Source organism: Vanacampus margaritifer, chromosome 2 (assembly GCF_051991255.1).
Source record: "Vanacampus margaritifer isolate UIUO_Vmar chromosome 2, RoL_Vmar_1.0, whole genome shotgun sequence".
In the NCBI taxonomy this organism is placed as follows: Eukaryota; Metazoa; Chordata; class Actinopteri; order Syngnathiformes; family Syngnathidae; genus Vanacampus; species Vanacampus margaritifer.
In genome coordinates, this window is record NC_135433.1 from 160,354 (window position 1) to 178,136 (window position 17,783).

Consider the following 17,783-nt stretch of genomic DNA (forward strand, 5'->3'; position numbering starts at 1 on the left):
CAAACACATGCGCTGTGAGTCAGCTGTTTGCTTGTTGTTCCTCTCAAAAGAAACATTCTGGCTTCGAGCGTCACTTCCTGTTTGCGACAGGAAGTGACAAACGGCAAACCGTCAAGACGTTTCTGCAGATGTCACGTGAGGACAAACTCTTTTTATTTGCAACGCCACAAATTTGCTTTGGTTTGATTACTCTGCTCAAAATGTCCCACTGGTTGCAACTTTGTGTCATCAAATGTTGTTGAGGACCAAAAAGTGGCAGGAGGACGACCAAAGCGGACAACATTAAAAAAATAAAATCAAGGAATGAAAATAAAAATGGATCTAAAAAAACTTGATTCTAAAATTAAATAAAAACAACCAAATGTATATCTCCATAAATAAAATAAAATAAAGAGATTCCCCAAAATAAATGTGCAAATAAATACAAAAAATAATATATAATTCTAGTTATTTTTGTATTTATTTTATTTTTTGAATTCCATTTTTATTTTTGTATTTATTTTCACTTTTATTTATGTATTTTGTTGTTTTTAATTTCCATTTATATTGTTATATATTTGATATCCGTTTTTATTTTCACTTAGTCATTTACTTATTTATTCTTTTGTTAATTTTTAATTTTGGCAGTTTTGCTCCTCCATAGATCCCCCCCCCCGCCCCCCTCACACACACACACACACACACACACACACAGACAGTCATCAGACGGCGTTGAGGTGAAAACAGGAAGTATAGAAAGGAAGTGAAAAAAAAGGCGTGAGAAGCGTCTTCCTGTCACTTGTTTTGTCTGTTTGCCATCCGTCCGTCACACTTCCTGTCGCGCGGCAACAGGAAGTCCCGCCTACAGCGACAGCGCCTGCGAGGTGTCGCTGTCGGACGCTCTGGCGGACGCCAGCGTGCTTTTGCCCGAGCGGCCCAGCGCGTCCGCCGGCGCGGGATGCCGGCGGCAGGCGCAGATCCGCAGCAGCCGGAGGAGGTCCCGGCGGAAGCGCACGCCCACAAAGGCGTAGAGGAAGGGGTTGAGGCAGGCGTGCAGATAGGCCACGCCCTTCAGGACCTGGCCCGCCTTCAGGAAGCCTTTGAGCTGGCGGCAGTTGGTGACGGTCACGTTGGCCGCCTGCGCCGCCTCCGTCACCAGGACGGCGTTGTGGGGCAGCTGCGTGGCCAGGAAGACCGCCACCACCGCCAGCACCACCCGCATGGCCTTGTGCCTCTGGAAGCTGCGCGTCTTGAGCAGCGTGGCCACAACCGCGCCGTAGCACGCCGCCATGACGGCGAAGGGCAGGCAGAAGCCCATGACCACCTGCACCCACAGTGTGGCCATCTTGGTGCTCCGCCCCTCGTGCGGCGGGATCAGCATCCGGCAGAAGTGGCGCGGGCCCTCGTCCGTGTCGGCGGGCGCCGCCGTGGCGAAGGCCAGCTCGGGTGTGGCCAGCAGGAGGGCGGCCAGCCAGACGGCCGCGCACGCCAGCCGCCCGCAGCGCCGGCGCTCGGCCTGCGAGTTGCGCGCCTTGGCCGTCTGCACGATGACCACGTAGCGGTCCACGCTGATGCAGGTCAGGAGCAGCGTGGAGCTGAACAGGTTGACCTTGTACACCGCCGACGTCACCTGCCAACGCACCGGCCGTCAAGAATAAGGCGGCAGAACCGAGAGACGCCGCCTGACGATAAAACGACAAAAGGCGCGGCTACCTTGCAGAGGGCGGCGCCAAAGGTCCATCCGTGAGTGGCCTCGGCGGCCCACAGCGGCAGCGTGACCAAGAACAAGAGGTCGGCCACGGCCAAGTTGAGCAGGAACACGTCGGTCATGGTCTTGAGGCGCCGGCGGAAGTTCAGGTAGATCCACACCACCGCCAAATTGCCGGCGCCGCCCACCAGCGCGATCATCCAGAAGAGCGGCGGCTCGTACGCGCGCCGGAAGGCCCGCACCGACGACAGGTCGCAGATCCCGTAGTTGTAGTCGTAGTCCGCGGTGCTGGCCGTCGGATCGCCGTACGCGGGGTCCTGAAAAGGAGGTGGCGGGGCTTCATTCGTCATGTCCCACCGGCGGCCTTACCTTTGTGGGCGGGGCTTCCTACCTCCGTCACGGCCTCCATCATGAAGTCGTCCATGAGGTCACCGGCTCGGCTTGTTTTCAGCTGAAACACAAAACGCGCCTTCGTCAAATGTCAACATCCCAGCGTGCTCAGGCAAACCGGGAAGATTTTCAAAATAAGAGCATGTCGACCGTCACGCAAACCGGGAAGATTTTCAAAATAAGAGCATGTCGACCGTCACGCAAACCGAGAAGATTTTCAAAATAAGAGCATGTCGACCGTCACGCAAACCGGGAAGATTTTCAAAATAAGAGCATGTCGACCGTCACGCAAACCGGGAAGATTTTCAAAATAAGAGCATGTCGACCGTCACGCAAACCGAGAAGATTTTCAAAATAAGAGCATGTCGACCGTCACGCAAACCGAGAAGATTTTCAAAATAAGAGCATGTCGACCGTCACGCAAACCGGGAAGATTTTCAAAATAAGAGCATGTCGACCGTCACGCAAACCGGGAAGATTTTCAAAATAAGAGCATGTCGACCGTCACGCAAACCGGGAAGATTTTCAAGATAAGAGCATGTCGACTGTCACGCAAACCGGGAAGATTTTCAAAATAAGAGCATGTCGACCATCACGCAAACTGGGAAGATTTTCAAAATAAGAGCATGTCGACCGTCACGCAAACCGAGAAGATTTTCAAAATAAGAGCATGTCGACCGTCACGCAAACCGAGAAGATTTTCAAAATAAGAGCATGTCGACCGTCACGCAAACCGGGAAGATTTTCAAAATAAGAGCATGTCGACCGTCACGCAAACCGGGAAGATTTTCAAAATAAGAGCATGTCGACCGTCACGCAAACCGGGAAGATTTTCAAGATAAGAGCATGTCGACTGTCACGCAAACCGGGAAGATTTTCAAAATAAGAGCATGTCGACCATCACGCAAACTGGGAAGATTTTCAAAATAAGAGCATGTCGACCGTCACGCAAACCGAGAAGATTTTCAAAATAAGAGCATGTCGACCATCACGCAAACTGGGAAGATTTTCAAAATAAGAGCATGTCGACCGTCACGCAAACCGAGAAGATTTTCAAAATAAGAGCATGTCGACCGTCACGCAAACCGAGAAGATTTTCAAAATAAGAGCATGTCGACCGTCACGCAAACCGGGAAGATTTTCAAAATAAGAGCATGTCGACCGTCACGCAAACCGAGAAGATTTTCAAAATAAGAGCATGTCGACCGTCACGCAAACCGGGAAGATTTTCAAGATAAGAGCATGTCGACCGTCACGCAAACCGGGAAGATTTTCAAGATAAGAGCATGTCGACCGTCACGCAAACCGGGAAGATTTTCAAAATAAGAGCATGTCGACCGTCACGCAAACCGGGAAGATTTTCAAAATAAGAGCATGTCGACCGTCACGCAAACCGGGAAGATTTTCAAAATAAGAGCATGTCGACCGTCACGCAAACCGGGAAGATTTTCAAAATAAGAGCATGTCGACCGTCACGCAAACCGGGAAGATTTTCAAGATAAGAGCATGTCGACTGTCACGCAAACCGGGAAGATTTTCAAAATAAGAGCATGTCGACCATCACGCAAACTGGGAAGATTTTCAAAATAAGAGCATGTCGACCGTCACGCAAACCGAGAAGATTTTCAAAATAAGAGCATGTCGACCGTCACGCAAACCGAGAAGATTTTCAAAATAAGAGCATGTCGACCGTCACGCAAACCGGGAAGATTTTCAAAATAAGAGCATGTCGACCGTCACGCAAACCGGGAAGATTTTCAAAATAAGAGCATGTCGACCGTCACGCAAACCGGGAAGATTTTCAAGATAAGAGCATGTCGACTGTCACGCAAACCGGGAAGATTTTCAAAATAAGAGCATGTCGACCATCACGCAAACTGGGAAGATTTTCAAAATAAGAGCATGTCGACCGTCACGCAAACCGAGAAGATTTTCAAAATAAGAGCATGTCGACCATCACGCAAACTGGGAAGATTTTCAAAATAAGAGCATGTCGACCGTCACGCAAACCGAGAAGATTTTCAAAATAAGAGCATGTCGACCGTCACGCAAACCGAGAAGATTTTCAAAATAAGAGCATGTCGACCGTCACGCAAACCGGGAAGATTTTCAAAATAAGAGCATGTCGACCGTCACGCAAACCGGGAAGATTTTCAAAATAAGAGCATGTCGACCGTCACGCAAACCGGGAAGATTTTCAAGATAAGAGCATGTCGACCGTCACGCAAACCGGGAAGATTTTCAAGATAAGAGCATGTCGACCGTCACGCAAACCGGGAAGATTTTCAAAATAAGAGCATGTCGACCGTCACGCAAACCGGGAAGATTTTCAAAATAAGAGCATGTCGACCGTCACGCAAACCGGGAAGATTTTCAAAATAAGAGCATGTCGACCGTCACGCAAACCGGGAAGATTTTCAAAATAAGAGCATGTCGACCGTCACGCAAACCGGGAAGATTTTCAAGATAAGAGCATGTCGACTGTCACGCAAACCGGGAAGATTTTCAAAATAAGAGCATGTCGACCATCACGCAAACTGGGAAGATTTTCAAAATAAGAGCATGTCGACCGTCACGCAAACCGAGAAGATTTTCAAAATAAGAGCATGTCGACCGTCACGCAAACCGAGAAGATTTTCAAAATAAGAGCATGTCGACCGTCACGCAAACCGGGAAGATTTTCAAAATAAGAGCATGTCGACCGTCACGCAAACCGGGAAGATTTTCAAAATAAGAGCATGTCGACCGTCACGCAAACCGGGAAGATTTTCAAGATAAGAGCATGTCGACTGTCACGCAAACCGGGAAGATTTTCAAAATAAGAGCATGTCGACCGTCACGCAAACCGAGAAGATTTTCAAAATAAGAGCATGTCGACCATCACGCAAACTGGGAAGATTTTCAAAATAAGAGCATGTCGACCGTCACGCAAACCGAGAAGATTTTCAAAATAAGAGCATGTCGACCGTCACGCAAACCGAGAAGATTTTCAAAATAAGAGCATGTCGACCGTCACGCAAACCGGGAAGATTTTCAAGATAAGAGCATGTCGACTGTCACGCAAACCGGGAAGATTTTCAAAATAAGAGCATGTCGACCATCACGCAAACTGGGAAGATTTTCAAAATAAGAGCATGTCGACCGTCACGCAAACCGAGAAGATTTTCAAAATAAGAGCATGTCGACCGTCACGCAAACCGAGAAGATTTTCAAAATAAGAGCATGTCGACCGTCACGCAAACCGGGAAGATTTTCAAAATAAGAGCATGTCGACCGTCACGCAAACCGGGAAGATTTTCAAAATAAGAGCATGTCGACCGTCACGCAAACCGGGAAGATTTTCAAGATAAGAGCATGTCGACTGTCACGCAAACCGGGAAGATTTTCAAAATAAGAGCATGTCGACCGTCACGCAAACCGAGAAGATTTTCAAAATAAGAGCATGTCGACCATCACGCAAACTGGGAAGATTTTCAAAATAAGAGCATGTCGACCGTCACGCAAACCGAGAAGATTTTCAAAATAAGAGCATGTCGACCGTCACGCAAACCGAGAAGATTTTCAAAATAAGAGCATGTCGACCGTCACGCAAACCGGGAAGATTTTCAAAATAAGAGCATGTCGACCGTCACGCAAACCGAGAAGATTTTCAAAATAAGAGCATGTCGACCGTCACGCAAACCGGGAAGATTTTCAAGATAAGAGCATGTCGACCGTCACGCAAACCGGGAAGATTTTCAAGATAAGAGCATGTCGACCGTCACGCAAACCGGGAAGATTTTCAAAATAAGAGCATGTCGACCGTCACGCAAACCGGGAAGATTTTCAAAATAAGAGCATGTCGACCGTCACGCAAACCGGGAAGATTTTCAAAATAAGAGCATGTCGACCGTCACGCAAACCGAGAAGATTTTCAAAATAAGAGCATGTCGACCGTCACGCAAACCGGGAAGATTTTCAAAATAAGAGCATGTCGACCGTCACGCAAACCGGGAAGATTTTCAAAATAAGAGCATGTCGACCGTCACGCAAACCGGGAAGATTTTCAAAATAAGAGCATGTCGACCGTCACGCAAACCGGGAAGATTTTCAAAATAAGAGCATGTCGACCGTCACGCAAACCGGGAAGATTTTCAAGATAAGAGCATGTCGACTGTCACGCAAACCGAGAAGATTTTCAAAATAAGAGCATGTCGACCATCACGCAAACTGGGAAGATTTTCAAAATAAGAGCATGTCGACCGTCACGCAAACCGAGAAGATTTTCAAAATAAGAGCCTGTTGATTGACAACCACAAGAAAGCTTTCTTCTCTGGCGCTGCATTTTTGAAACGAGACTGAAAATTTGCCAACAAACCGTTGTAGACATTTTGAAAATGACAGCAGAAAAATGTTGCTGAGGTGAGCTCAGGTGCGACCGAGGCCTTGAGGACGGAGCCCGGTCTGGCTCGGGGATCCGCTCCAAGACAATCGTCACGCTGACGGACCGGTCTCGTCCCCGGGGACGTTGGCAGACCGCGTTGGCATCTGCGGCTGCAGGAACCGAGATGAGCAGAAATGCGAGCGAACGTACGGACGAGCGCCGCCGGAGGAAGCGTCAGGCCGCCGCCGCGCGCTCAGAAACGCATCCAATCGGAACGCGTCCAATCGGAACGCGTCCAATCGGAACGCGTCAGCGGCGTCAAGTGAGGTCCGAGCCAGAGGTCGGCCATGATGCCGCGTATGAAGATGTCCGCCGTTTGTTTCGGATTCCAAACAAGCTCGTCAGAAGGACAGCCCGAGTTTTGGGGGACATAGCTGCAGGTGACTTTTTGGCCAAGGTTGTCGGATGTGGCGAGGGAAGACATCCGACAAGATGGCCGACGCGCTGCTGACGAGCCCAAAAGGAAAAGTTTGAAATTCAAGCAAAAAAGCCATTTGGACGTGAACCAAAGCACGCACTCACGACTCACAGCAACGTTGCGGACGTCTCGATCCGGCGACGGCGCGGCCGTTCTCTTGTCGTTAACACGGTTGGACGAGTCAAAGCAGAAGTGAGACGAAGGGGCGGAGCCACAAAGCTCCCTGATGACTTTGCTCCATCTTCTGCTTCTCTCACGTTGTGCTGCACGTGGCGAGGGGAAGGGGGGGGGGCGGTTGTGGCGTCTCACCCCGATTGCGTGCAAACGTGTTGGCGACGAAGATGAGGATGAAGATGACTTCCTGTTGCGTGACTCAAGCGTGGAACCGCAGCGGCGCGCTTACGCAACAGGAAGTGAGCGAGAAGTTTGCACGCAAGCCTGCTTTGTTGACAACTTTGACATGAAATGGGCAAAGTGGTCCATGTCAAAATATTCTATCTTGATCCGGAAAACAACACCATTCAGGAGGGATGGACGGGCGAGTACCGATACCTGGTATCGGTCCTGTGTTGCGACAGCGGCCGATACCGGTCACTGATGCCGAGGCTTCCACTTGTGGACATTTCACGACCACAAAGTAAACGTCATGCAAAGTTTTTCCAAGTTGGACGTCTGCTGAGGCCGTTCAGGTGCAATTTGTCCAATTGGCCATCACAACAACAGAGTGGGGGAGGAAATGTTGAGTTTTCACAATTGGATATGATGGGGGCGGGGCATCAAATTTATATATTTCCTTTGCCACTAAAGAGGAAATGTTTAAAAAACAAGCTCCAAAAAACTTCGCATGGATGTAAAATAGTCACAGACGGAAGATTCGGTTACAAATCTTGCGCCACCTGGTGGTGACAAGAAATGTCTTCTTTTCTTTTTTCTTTCGTTCTTCACCAAACATCACTTTTGCCATCTCTTCAATGTTGTGACATGAAGGAGAACGTCCACAAGCATTTTGGACTTCTGTACCTATTTTGCAACTTTTATTGGATTCAAACAAAAAGTCTTTCTTTCAAATAATCTCTCATTGGTTGAAAACAAATGTTTTGTATCCGCAGTACTCGCGCTACTCACTAAATCCGGATGCTATCAGTCTGGGGAGGAAAGTGGGGGCAAGCGTCCCTACAGTCAGCAGTGGTCCCCAACCTTTTTTCCACCACGGAGCGGCTCATACTTGTCCACAACTTTGGCGGACCGGCAACCCAGTGGGTGCTTGGCTGTTCGTCGGCTGATTAATAAAAGGCTACGACAACAAACGCAAGTCCGCCATCATAACAAGGGTAACAAAAGGCGACTGAGATCATTAGCATCTTGACATGTGTCAAGAGTCCGTCGTAAACAGAGAGAATCTGGTCACTTTTCAAAATAAAATATTTTTAAGCCTCGGCTAATCAATTAACAGGAAATACAGTACGTTTTTTTTATTCTTTCAACTGTGCGGGCCGACGCGGCCCGGTCCAAAGGTGCCTACGGCCCGGTACCGGTCCGCGGCCCGGTGGTTGGGGACCGCTGCTATAGTGTACCACAAACCCTCAGCATATGCCACAAGATTTTTTTAAAAAAAAGCTTAAAAAGCATGTACTTAAAAATAAATCGAAAAAGAAAAAGGAAAAAAAAGAGTTCTTCCCTCCCTGATGAAAAGGAAGCCAATGTTTCCCTCCGGATTTGTGCCTGAGCGCTTCTCTCACCGTCGCCCGCCCCGCCTGTTGGAGGCAGTATAGCAGCCGGCTGCCATTGAGTCCCACTCAAGAAGAAGAAGAAAAAATAAGAGGAGAAGGAAGAAGACAACGAGACGTCACGGAGAAAGAGAAACCGTTTTGGTGGTTAACGACAACAGGACCGACTTCAGAAAAGTTGTAAGGACGTATTTATTATGATTTTATTATTTTAGAGCTGTTTTGTGTTAGCTCGCAGGTTAGCATCCTGGAAGCGTCGTTTGTAGCCGGTTAGCAAGATGGCCTGTGGCGTGAATCCGCTTGGAGAAACTCGGCTGAAGCCAGACGGCAGCCATCTTACGTTGCCACTCATACTGATCACTTTTTCTTGATAACACTTTTCAGTGCTTGTTTGACACTCTGATATTTGTGTGGGATCATTAAATATGAATGGCAGAGGTTAGGTTCGTCTTTCAGATCTGTTAGACACCCAACGTTGTAGCTTGAGGGATTTGTTCCTCCTGGAAATGCACTCATTGTTCCAAATGGAGAAAAGATAGGTGAAGAATTTCCCGCCAAAAAGATCTTGTGACATCTTAAAAGGTATCCTTGCAACATACCAAGGAAGTGAAGACGTCCAGCATTCTTCAGCTTGCTTCAGCGAGTGGAATTAATAGTGAGATGTGAGATTTCGTTTCACCGCAGATGTTTAGTTGAGTCCAGTAGATCAACAAGATTTGCTTGCACTTCAATGGTCCGACTCATTGAAGTTTCTATTCTAAGCTTTTTTCAGTTTTTTTTCTTTCCATCAATGTGTCAACAGGTGCAATCAGAAAGTTGAAGAGGGCTGGGTCACAAGAAGAAAGCGGCGCCGAGCCAAATGTGGAAAGACTTTTGGCTTTGGTGACGGCCCACGTCTGCCAAGGCATCGCCGGGAAATCCACGTGCAAGCGCGCCATGGCCACAAGGTCGCCCGACGAGGTCAAAGGCCACGATGCGGAGCTAACGTCCGGGCCGGCGGCGTGGAGCTGGGCGCGCCGCTTCCGGGACGTGGGCCCCGTCACGCTACAGTTGGAAGGCGGGCCGGCCAGCGCCCGCCTCTACTGCGATGCGGTGGACGGGCTGGCGGAGGTCGGCGGCAGCGGCGGGCTGGCCGAGGCCTTCCTGGTGGAGATCTTCCGCTGCAAGCTGTGCCGCTTCACCTGCGGCCTCAAGAGCGCCATCGGCAGCCACCTGCTGCTGGCTCATGGCTCGCCGGAGGAGGCGGGGCTCCAGCGCCCGCCCCTCGCCTACTCGCTGGACTTCAAGCACGACCATGACGACGACGACTTCCTGCTCTACGACATGCTGCGTGACATCGGCGCTCACGCCGGGTTAAAGGTCGCGCACAACTGTGAGGTGACGCACACACACAACTTCAAACATTAGTTTATGGGTGTATTCAGACCTGCTTTAAACGGACCGGAGTTGGTTTCCCACGCCGATCCGGACCTTTTGTGCAGGTCTGAATACACACAAACCGACCCAGGTCAGGACCAAACAAGCAGACCGAGACCCACTTTTTGAGGCGGTCTCGGTCCGCTTCCAAACGTACATTTGTTTATTGAGCAACTTTTGGGATTTGTGAAATATTGGAGTTAAAAAAAAGATCTGACTTCGACCAAAAAGTTGAGCGCTCTCCCAAGGGCCAGTAGCACGTCTTCAAAAGTCAACAAGTAAATAGCTCCCTATTGTTTGCTACAGTCAATAAAGTTTTCCCAAATTTGAAAATATCTTTCAGTATTAAAATTGGACTTATCAAACCAAAACAGAATTTCCCAGGGTCAGCAGCATCTCTTACAAAGTTAAGTGAAATTTAACGCTGGTGGTCATTTTATTCATTTTAATTGGGGATGTTTTGGCCACTGCGGCAGTTATCGCTCCCATAAATCAGGCATGCTAGCAAATATTTGTCAACGGCTCCATCAAAAAACATGACTTTTCACTGAACGTGGCCTGGTGAACTACACAGACCATGATGCTTTGCACTGCTGAGCCAATAGGAACGCGACAATCACCCGTGACTGATTTTCTTTGTGACGGCTGAAAATCACAATATTGTGCTGCTTTCCAATATGATGACTTTTTCATTTGTAACAATAGCATGATTTAAAAAAAAATAATGAATACAGCATTGTGAGCTGTTTTTATATTGCCAACGGTTCCACAATATGGTGATCATTATGGTATGGCGACATTTGGATCTCGTTCCATTCCTAATCATTTTGCAGCTCGTCGTGGAAATCAAATTGGGTCGCATTTAAACACTTGACAGCCTCGCTTATGATTGGATGTTGTTAGTATGTGATGTGCTGGCGTGGGCGTGTCTGGAGGGCTGACGTGGGCGTGTCTGGAGGGCTGACGTGGGCGTGTCTGGACGGGCTGACGTGGGCGTGTCTGGACGGGCAGGTCAGCAGCCTGTTTGAGGACGACGCGTCGGCCTTCCCCGTCAAGACCACGTCGGGGGTGGAGGACGGCGGCGGCGAGGAGACGGCGCAATCCGCCCACCTCATGACGCTCGGGCTGTGTCGCATCGCCGCCGCGCGACCGCCGCCGGAGACGTTAGCGTCGCCCGCCACGCCGCCGCGGCCTCCCGTCTGCGCGCAGGCGCCGTCGAGCGATCCGCCAGTTCAGGATGCTGGGAAGGATTCGAAAACGAAAAATGGCGCTGGACGTGCGTCCAAGAGACGGCAAGCGAAGAGGCGGGCGGCGCTAAAATCTGGCAGGAGGAGGACGGAGGAGGAGGAGAAAAGGGTGGAGTCACGTGACCTGGGCGTCGCTGGTAAAAACGTCTTCAAGCGATCATCTGCCATCTTGAATCCGTCGGTTGACGGTGTGTCGCCTGCAGGTGGAAGCCGACGTGTGATTGGACGAGCTGACGGGAAGAAGAAGAAGAATCAGGTGACGACGCACCTGCACAGGTGGACGATTGACACTTGACGACGCGCTGACTGCCGAGGGCCTCCCGACTCACTGATTGCTTGATTGACAGCTCCGGTCAAGGATGGTCGGAAGGAGGAAAGGAATTTGTCTGCACGCTGTGTCACAAGTCAGTCCGTCACGCACCATCCTCCTGTGCCACGCCCCCGCCATCTGCACCAATCACAGAGCTGCTTGTTGTTGTTGGCAGGAAGTTGTCCAGCAAAGTGACGCTGCAGCGCCACCTGGGGGTCCACACCGCAATCAAACTCTTCTCCTGTCCCACCTGCTCGTACGCCAGCAGACTCAAAGAGTCGCTGCAGCAGCACGTCCGCACGCACACCGGTGGCTCGCACACGCACGCACGCTCGCACATGCACACGCATGCCGCTCAAAGGAAGGTGCGTGATTGTTTGTGTGTAAACAGGTGAGAAGCCGTACAGGTGTGCCTTGTGTCCGTACGCCGCCATCGACCGCAGTTCTCTGCGCCGACATTCCCGAACGCACAGCCGAGAAAAACCTCACAAGTGTTCGCGGTGCGACTACAGCAGGTAAAGTGCGCGCACACACGCGCTGACGCGGGCGCTCACTCTCGCGCTGACGCGGGCGCTCACTCTCGCGCCATGCGCTTGTCAGCATCCAGAAGAAGAGTTTGGATCTTCACACGCGGCGCCATCACACCGGCGAGACCTTCGCGTGCCAACGCTGCGACTACGCCAGCGCCGACCGCCAGCTACTGTTGAGGCACGCGCGCCGACATCATCCTCTTCCTCTTCCTCTTCCTCTTCCTCCTCGTCATCCTCGGCACGCCTCGGCCTCACCTTGACGTCACGCCGCAAATGGCCACGGGCTGATTTTCGATTTTGACAGTACGATAACCGTGAGCAACAATATTTAACAACAATAATTAGAATTCCAGCTCCAAAATGTATTTTCTTTTTTTTATATATATATATTTGGCTTAATAAAAACTTTTTTTCCATTCAACACATGCTATTTCATTTTTAAACAAAATATGATGAATTTAAGGGATACTTGACTCAATGAGTCATTTTGAAAAGTTTATATTTGATCCAGAATTAATGCGATAACTTCATTAATACCTTTAAAAACAAATTGTTTCCACTTCTTGTCGACTGATGATGATGACATCACCTGTGCTGAGGAAGTTGGTAGCGACTAATCATGGCTCACCTGTTTCCTGTGTTTGGTTAGTAAACTGAGCCGTCGTTATCTACATCCTGGTGTCGTCTTCAGGTGGCGGACTGGTACCGTCACTTGCCTCCGATGCAGGTTGCCGTGGGTTCGCATCCCCGCCTGGGAGACCCTGTTTGTGTGTGTGTGTCTGAGTACACAAACACACCTTCAGTCGAAAGCAAGTGCAAACATCAGTTTTGAAAGATATTATGCTGAAAATGGCTCCATGAGTCAAGTATCCCTTTAAGAATCGCGTAGCATGCGAAGTTGAAGTAAATACATGTCGACAATCTTCTTGTGTTTCAATTCTTAGCAAGTCAAAGAGTCCCATCATCGGTGAGCTATTTTTAGAACAGACCCCAGTTACTCGTGTTGTCCTTGAGGAGTTTGCACCTACACTTTATTTATTTATAGGACAATAAGCGCCCCCCCCTTCCTCTCCCATTTTCCACTCGCTGGCCCGCTAGCTCAATTCGACGGAAGCTCGTATGGACTGAACACTGGTGGCCCAGAATGCAAAAAGTCAGAGAAACAAAAAGAGAAAGTTGGAGTTAGATTAAAACCGCAGAACTATAAACATAATAATAAAAAGACTGGTAGAAATGATGTTTTGCTGGTAACTTTAGAGCGCCACCAGCCACATCGGTTGAAGATTAAAAAAAAAGTTAATTTTGTTTATTGTAGTTTTCTTGAGTATAAAACAATTTATTTTGTTAGTCATTACTTAATGGCATTACTAGTCATTCAAAACTGACGCTTGAGGACAGCAGCCAACCAGGAACGAGTGTGAAAGCAGCCCACCAATCAGGAGCAGGGATTTGCACTGCCCAATTTGCATATGCCACTGATAGTCCTTGCTTGCCTTGTCGGATTTTGGAGGGAAAACGTGGATCCAAGACAGGCCAAAACAAATCCGTCCGACTATATCTTTAAACCGAATGAATAGTTAAATGTAAAAAAAAAAAAAAGTATATATATATACACGATTCTATTATTAAAATAATAAGAAACTGTCAAGCATGAATTTTAGTTGTGTGCCACGTCCGCTTGTTAATAAAGTTTGAGGCCTTTGAACAGAAGCGGCTAATCTGATGAGATTACAAGCGTGCGGACGCTTTTGCCGTTAATCTGCTCAACATGTCTGAAGAGGCCGGCAGCGCGATCTTCAAACTCGCAGGTAAAAACGGCCGCAAAAGGCTCTCCGCTCGTTTGCGCTTCTCCTTGTTGGCGCCACTTTCTCATTCAAATCACAAGCAACTTTATTGTCTAAGAAGGAGGAACACACGAGGACTTTTGGTCCAGGAAATATGAAAACTGTTTTTTTAAACTCTTTTTTTGAACTGTCCACTGTTGTCTGTGACGTTGTTCGTTGTTCGTTTTTGTGCCAGCGCTGCTGCTGTGCGCGCGGGTGGCGCCGCTTTGGGCCTTCGTGGACGAGCTGGACGACTCGTGAGTCCACGTTTCGTTTCCGCGCCGTTGAACCCTCGTCACGTGTCAATCATCCGCCGCGCAACTCTTTCTTTTCCTCTCCGACAGTTTGCTGGAGACGCGACAACTGGAAGACGTTTGGCTGATTAAAGTACGTCGACTGTGATGATCATTTGTCGTCGTTGCTGTCCTCCATTTTGTAAAAAAAAAAAAAAAGGGGGGGAGGGGGGGGTCTTCAAGTTTGACAATTTATTCCGAACAAACGAACAAGGAAGATTGCCAGTTCCTGAAAAGTCATGATCGTGAAGATCGTGATAGAGTCAAAACAAAAAACGGGAGAGAAAAAAAATCATTCCTTCAGGCTTGTCAGGCGTCTTGACATGCAAGCGGGGCCACGAAACAAATTCAACCCATATCTCAAAACCTGTTAGTCATTCCATCGCGACTGCCGGAAAGGTCACGCGTCTCCGTTCCCTGCGACCTCCCTGTGTGCAGTTTTACTCCCCCTGGTGCCGGATCTGCAAGCAGCTGGACCCGACCTGGCACCGGATCGGCTCCGAGCTCAAAAGCGCCGGATCGCCCGTCAACGTGGGCAAATGCGACGCCACCGCCAACACGGGTGAGAACCCCCCACTCCGCCATCGGCGCTGAAGTGTCTCCACGGTAACGCTGCTCGCCTTCTGCCCGCAGGCTTGGCCAAAGAGTTCAAAGTTCGCACGTATCCCGCCATCTTCATGTGAGTTTGCAGCACGTGGCGTTGTGATGTCATGATGATGTCATCACGGTCACATTTCAGGTGGAAGAAGGACCTGAAGTATCTTCACTTAGGCCCCCGAACCACCGACGCCATCATTGAATTTGCTCACAGAGTTAGCGGGTGAGGGTGGCACGCACGCGCACGCACACGCACACGCACACACTAACAATTATTGTGTTGTTTTTGTCATGTGTGTTGTTTTCAGTCCGCTGATTCGCCCTTTGACCAGCGTGCAACTCTTCCAGCACGCTTTAAGTCGTCATGATGTCATGTTTGTGTATATCGGAGCATCATCACCACTCAAAGTAACGCGCACGCGCACGCACACGCACACGCATGCACGCCGACCTGTGACTGGTGACCTGTGTTTGCAGGGTGAGTACTCGTCAGTGGCTCAGGAGATGATCGTATCGACGTTGTTCTTCTCGGCCAGCAGAGACGTCCTTCCCAAGGTCGGAATGTCAAGATGAGCACGTGCGCGCGCACGCACGCACGTGCTGACGTGGTGTTTTTCAGGCCGTGTCGCTTCCCGCTCTTCCGGCCGTGGCGGTCTTCAAAGATGGCGCTTGCCTCTGCTACGACGGTGGGAATTAACCCGACCTCTGACCCTTGGCTCTTGAACGCTGACCTTTGACCTCCTCAACACATTTCAGAGGCTAAGGATGGCTCGCTCAAGGCCTGGATCCGAACGGAGCGATTTGCCAACTTTGCCCAAGTGGACAACTACTTGCTGTACGCCATGGGAGACTCGGGTGAGCGCACGTGCACGCGCACATGCGCACGTGCACACACTCACACCAAGGTTATTTTAGTTAACTAAAACTAACGAAACAAAAGTTACTACAACAAAAATTCAAAAAACAATTTTGTTAATGAAATAAAATGAAAAAGAAAATGCATTTTAAAAAACCAAAACTAACTATAATTATCGTGAAAATGTCCTTGGTTTTAGTCTTTGGTCATGAGTTTAATGCATGAGCCTTTGGGGATGATTTTGAATGTGATTTGAAGTAGATTTATTTTTTATATTAACTGGAATAAGGACATTTGAAAGTGTCACACACAAGTGACGCCATCTAGCAGCAGCCAATAGGAAAGCACCTTCAGATGACGTCGCTCTCCTGGTGGTTTTGAAATATTGCGCACAAGTAATACACTTTAAAAAAAATTCAAACTAATACTGAAACTAAACGTTTATTAAATAACTCAAACTAATAAGAACTAACAGAACCACCTTGAAAACGAATAAAAACAAACTCTATTTCAAAAAAACAAAACTCAAAAGGAACTAAAATGAAGATTTCAAAACTGTAATATTCTTGACTCACACACGCTTTTGCGGCCCACTTTTGTGTTTGAACAGGGAAGTTGATTCTGTTGGCGCTGTTTGACGACGACGGCGCCAGCCAAGAAAATCTCAGGTATGACCTCCGACCTGCGTGAGGCACTTCCTGCCTGACCTTCTTGTCGCACCTTCAGCTACAAAAGTCTGGTGTGGAAAGTTTCGCAAGACTACAAAGATGTCTACGGCAGGTCAGCAAGTGGTCAGGCTTTTATTGTGAAAATCTAGCGCATCTGCTGATCCGGTTTCCCTTCCCACAGAAACGTTCACTTTGGCTTCATGGAGGGCGACCAATACATCAACGGGCTCATCATGGGGTGAGTACGTGCACGCACGCACGTGCACGCACGCACGTGCACGCACGCATGTGCACGCACGCACGTGCACGTTTGTTCAGCATGTGACTGGTGTTTTGCGGCGCGTTCAGCGAGCTGCTCCTTCCGGCCGTCGTCATGTTGAATCTGTCCAGCGACAGCTACTTCCTGCCGCCGGCCCCGCTGGAGACGGAGCGCCACCTGCTGGACTTTGTGGATCAGGTTCTGGACGGCAGCATCCAGGCAAGTCCGCCAAAAAGCGCCGGCAGAAAAGCGGACGAGCTTCTCACGCCACTTTTGTCTTCTTTCAGGCCCGCGGAGGAAACGGGCTGACTCAGCGAGTCCGACGGTTGCTTTACGACGCCAAAGTCACGCTCTTGGTACGTGCACGCGGCCGAGCGGCCGAGCGGCCGAGCGGCCGAGCGTCCTGGCGCCGGCCACGCGCACGCGCCTGACCGTCCGTCTGCCTTTGTGTCCGTCCAGCCGCTGTTGAGCGAGGCGCCGCTGCTGGCCGGCTTCCTGCTGGCCTTCCCGTTGGTTCTCTTGGGCGCGCTGAGCTTGCTGCGCCGGAAGTCCCGGAAGTCCCGGTCCAATGACCACGACCACGATGACCGACACGTGACCGTCTTCTCCCGGAGACAAACACCCGACAAGAAGTCAGATTGACGCCGATCGGCACAACGTGACAAGAAAAACAAATGGGCTCGGCTTCCGGATGACTTTTTGAAGCGAGAAATGACGCCACAGATTCCGACATGAGCAACTTTGCTAGTTGAACAGACGTCGAGTGTTGTCAATTGTCTTGTCACGTGAGCGCTCCAATTAGTGTCCGTTGTACTTGTAAGCGCAAGACAATAAAAAATGGGACCAAAAAATGGATGTAGTTGATGAGACATTCATTCGCTGGCGTTTTGAGAGACGTGTTGAAGAACGATTGGAAGTCTGTTTGTTTGTCTGTCAGCTTTTCTCGGATTTGAACGGAGACAAGCTGGTCAAATGAGTTTCCGAGGCGACAGGCTGAGGAGCTCGCTCACCCGTTTTTTTTTTTTTTTAGGGGGGGGGGGCAGCTGAGCTGGGTAGGGCATCGGAACGCGACGCCGTCATTCATGGGGCCGTCCGCATTTTGCAACATGCGACCTCTGACCTCTGAGGGAACATGTCGT

The 17,783-nt window shown here is 49.5% G+C and overlaps 3 protein-coding genes across 7 annotated transcripts; 2 read left to right on the top strand and 1 right to left on the bottom strand.

The window, feature by feature from the left end:
- Window positions 1–131: 131 nt before the first annotated feature.
- On the bottom strand, window positions 132–7,231 carry ccr9a (chemokine (C-C motif) receptor 9a). 3 transcript variants are annotated; one of them, XM_077558332.1, is made up of 4 exons: window positions 7,030–7,231; window positions 2,079–2,138; window positions 1,693–2,004; window positions 132–1,609 (listed from the first exon to the last, which is right to left on the bottom strand). In XM_077558332.1, exons 2-4 carry the CDS (start codon window positions 2,109–2,111, stop codon window positions 842–844), a joined length of 1,113 nt encoding a protein of 370 aa, XP_077414458.1. In that variant the 5' UTR covers window positions 2,112–2,138; window positions 7,030–7,231; the 3' UTR covers window positions 132–841. The 3 variants fall into 3 exon arrangements, with proteins under 3 accessions (XP_077414458.1, XP_077414457.1, XP_077414455.1); XM_077558331.1 differs by having other exon boundaries at window positions 7,019–7,064; XM_077558329.1 differs by lacking the exon at window positions 7,030–7,231 and adding an exon at window positions 6,435–7,012.
- A 1,403-nt stretch (window positions 7,232–8,634) lies between these two features.
- LOC144044108 (uncharacterized) lies at window positions 8,635–12,569 on the top strand. Of its 3 annotated transcripts, none has more exons than XM_077558325.1 (8): window positions 8,658–8,822; window positions 9,448–10,022; window positions 11,073–11,445; window positions 11,512–11,584; window positions 11,656–11,712; window positions 11,794–11,927; window positions 12,010–12,133; window positions 12,219–12,569. In XM_077558325.1, the coding sequence occupies exons 2-8, from the start codon at window positions 9,582–9,584 to the stop codon at window positions 12,406–12,408; spliced, it is 1,392 nt and encodes a 463-aa protein (XP_077414451.1). In that variant the 5' UTR covers window positions 8,658–8,822; window positions 9,448–9,581; the 3' UTR covers window positions 12,409–12,569. The 3 variants fall into 3 exon arrangements, with proteins under 3 accessions (XP_077414452.1, XP_077414451.1, XP_077414450.1); XM_077558324.1 differs by having other exon boundaries at window positions 8,659–8,825; XM_077558326.1 differs by lacking the exon at window positions 12,219–12,569 and having other exon boundaries at window positions 8,635–8,825; window positions 11,512–11,564; window positions 11,794–12,128.
- A 1,206-nt stretch (window positions 12,570–13,775) lies between these two features.
- On the top strand, window positions 13,776–17,497 carry LOC144044111 (protein disulfide-isomerase tmx3a-like). Its single transcript, XM_077558328.1, has 16 exons — window positions 13,776–13,956; window positions 14,168–14,228; window positions 14,316–14,358; window positions 14,703–14,826; window positions 14,898–14,943; window positions 15,004–15,084; window positions 15,170–15,269; window positions 15,339–15,416; window positions 15,481–15,547; window positions 15,618–15,716; window positions 16,328–16,385; window positions 16,444–16,497; window positions 16,567–16,623; window positions 16,734–16,863; window positions 16,932–17,000; window positions 17,104–17,497. Exons 1-16 carry the CDS (start codon window positions 13,917–13,919, stop codon window positions 17,284–17,286), a joined length of 1,290 nt encoding a protein of 429 aa, XP_077414454.1. The 5' UTR covers window positions 13,776–13,916; the 3' UTR covers window positions 17,287–17,497.
- Window positions 17,498–17,783: the final 286 nt, after the last annotated feature.

Excerpts from the sequence above, each read along its gene's own strand:
- ccr9a (XM_077558329.1), bottom strand. Across the intron at positions 2,005-2,078 it reads TGATGGAGGCCGTGACGGAG|GACCCCGCGTACGGCGATCC; the intron begins GTAGGAAGCCCC and ends CCTCCTTTTCAG. Across the intron at positions 1,610-1,692 it reads TTGGCGCCGCCCTCTGCAAG|GTGACGTCGGCGGTGTACAA; the intron begins GTAGCCGCGCCT and ends GTGCGTTGGCAG.
- LOC144044108 (XM_077558325.1), top strand. The coding sequence starts at position 9,582 with ATGGCCACAAGGTCGCCCGACGAGGTCAAAGGCCACGATGCGGAGCTA. Across the intron at positions 11,585-11,655 it reads GTGACGACGCACCTGCACAG|CTCCGGTCAAGGATGGTCGG; the intron begins GTGGACGATTGA and ends CTTGATTGACAG. Across the intron at positions 11,928-12,009 it reads GCACGTCCGCACGCACACCG|GTGAGAAGCCGTACAGGTGT; the intron begins GTGGCTCGCACA and ends GTGTGTAAACAG.
- LOC144044111 (XM_077558328.1), top strand. The coding sequence starts at position 13,917 with ATGTCTGAAGAGGCCGGCAGCGCGATCTTCAAACTCGCAG. Across the intron at positions 16,386-16,443 it reads GCCAGCCAAGAAAATCTCAG|CTACAAAAGTCTGGTGTGGA; the intron begins GTATGACCTCCG and ends TCGCACCTTCAG. Across the intron at positions 17,001-17,103 it reads ACGCCAAAGTCACGCTCTTG|CCGCTGTTGAGCGAGGCGCC; the intron begins GTACGTGCACGC and ends GTGTCCGTCCAG.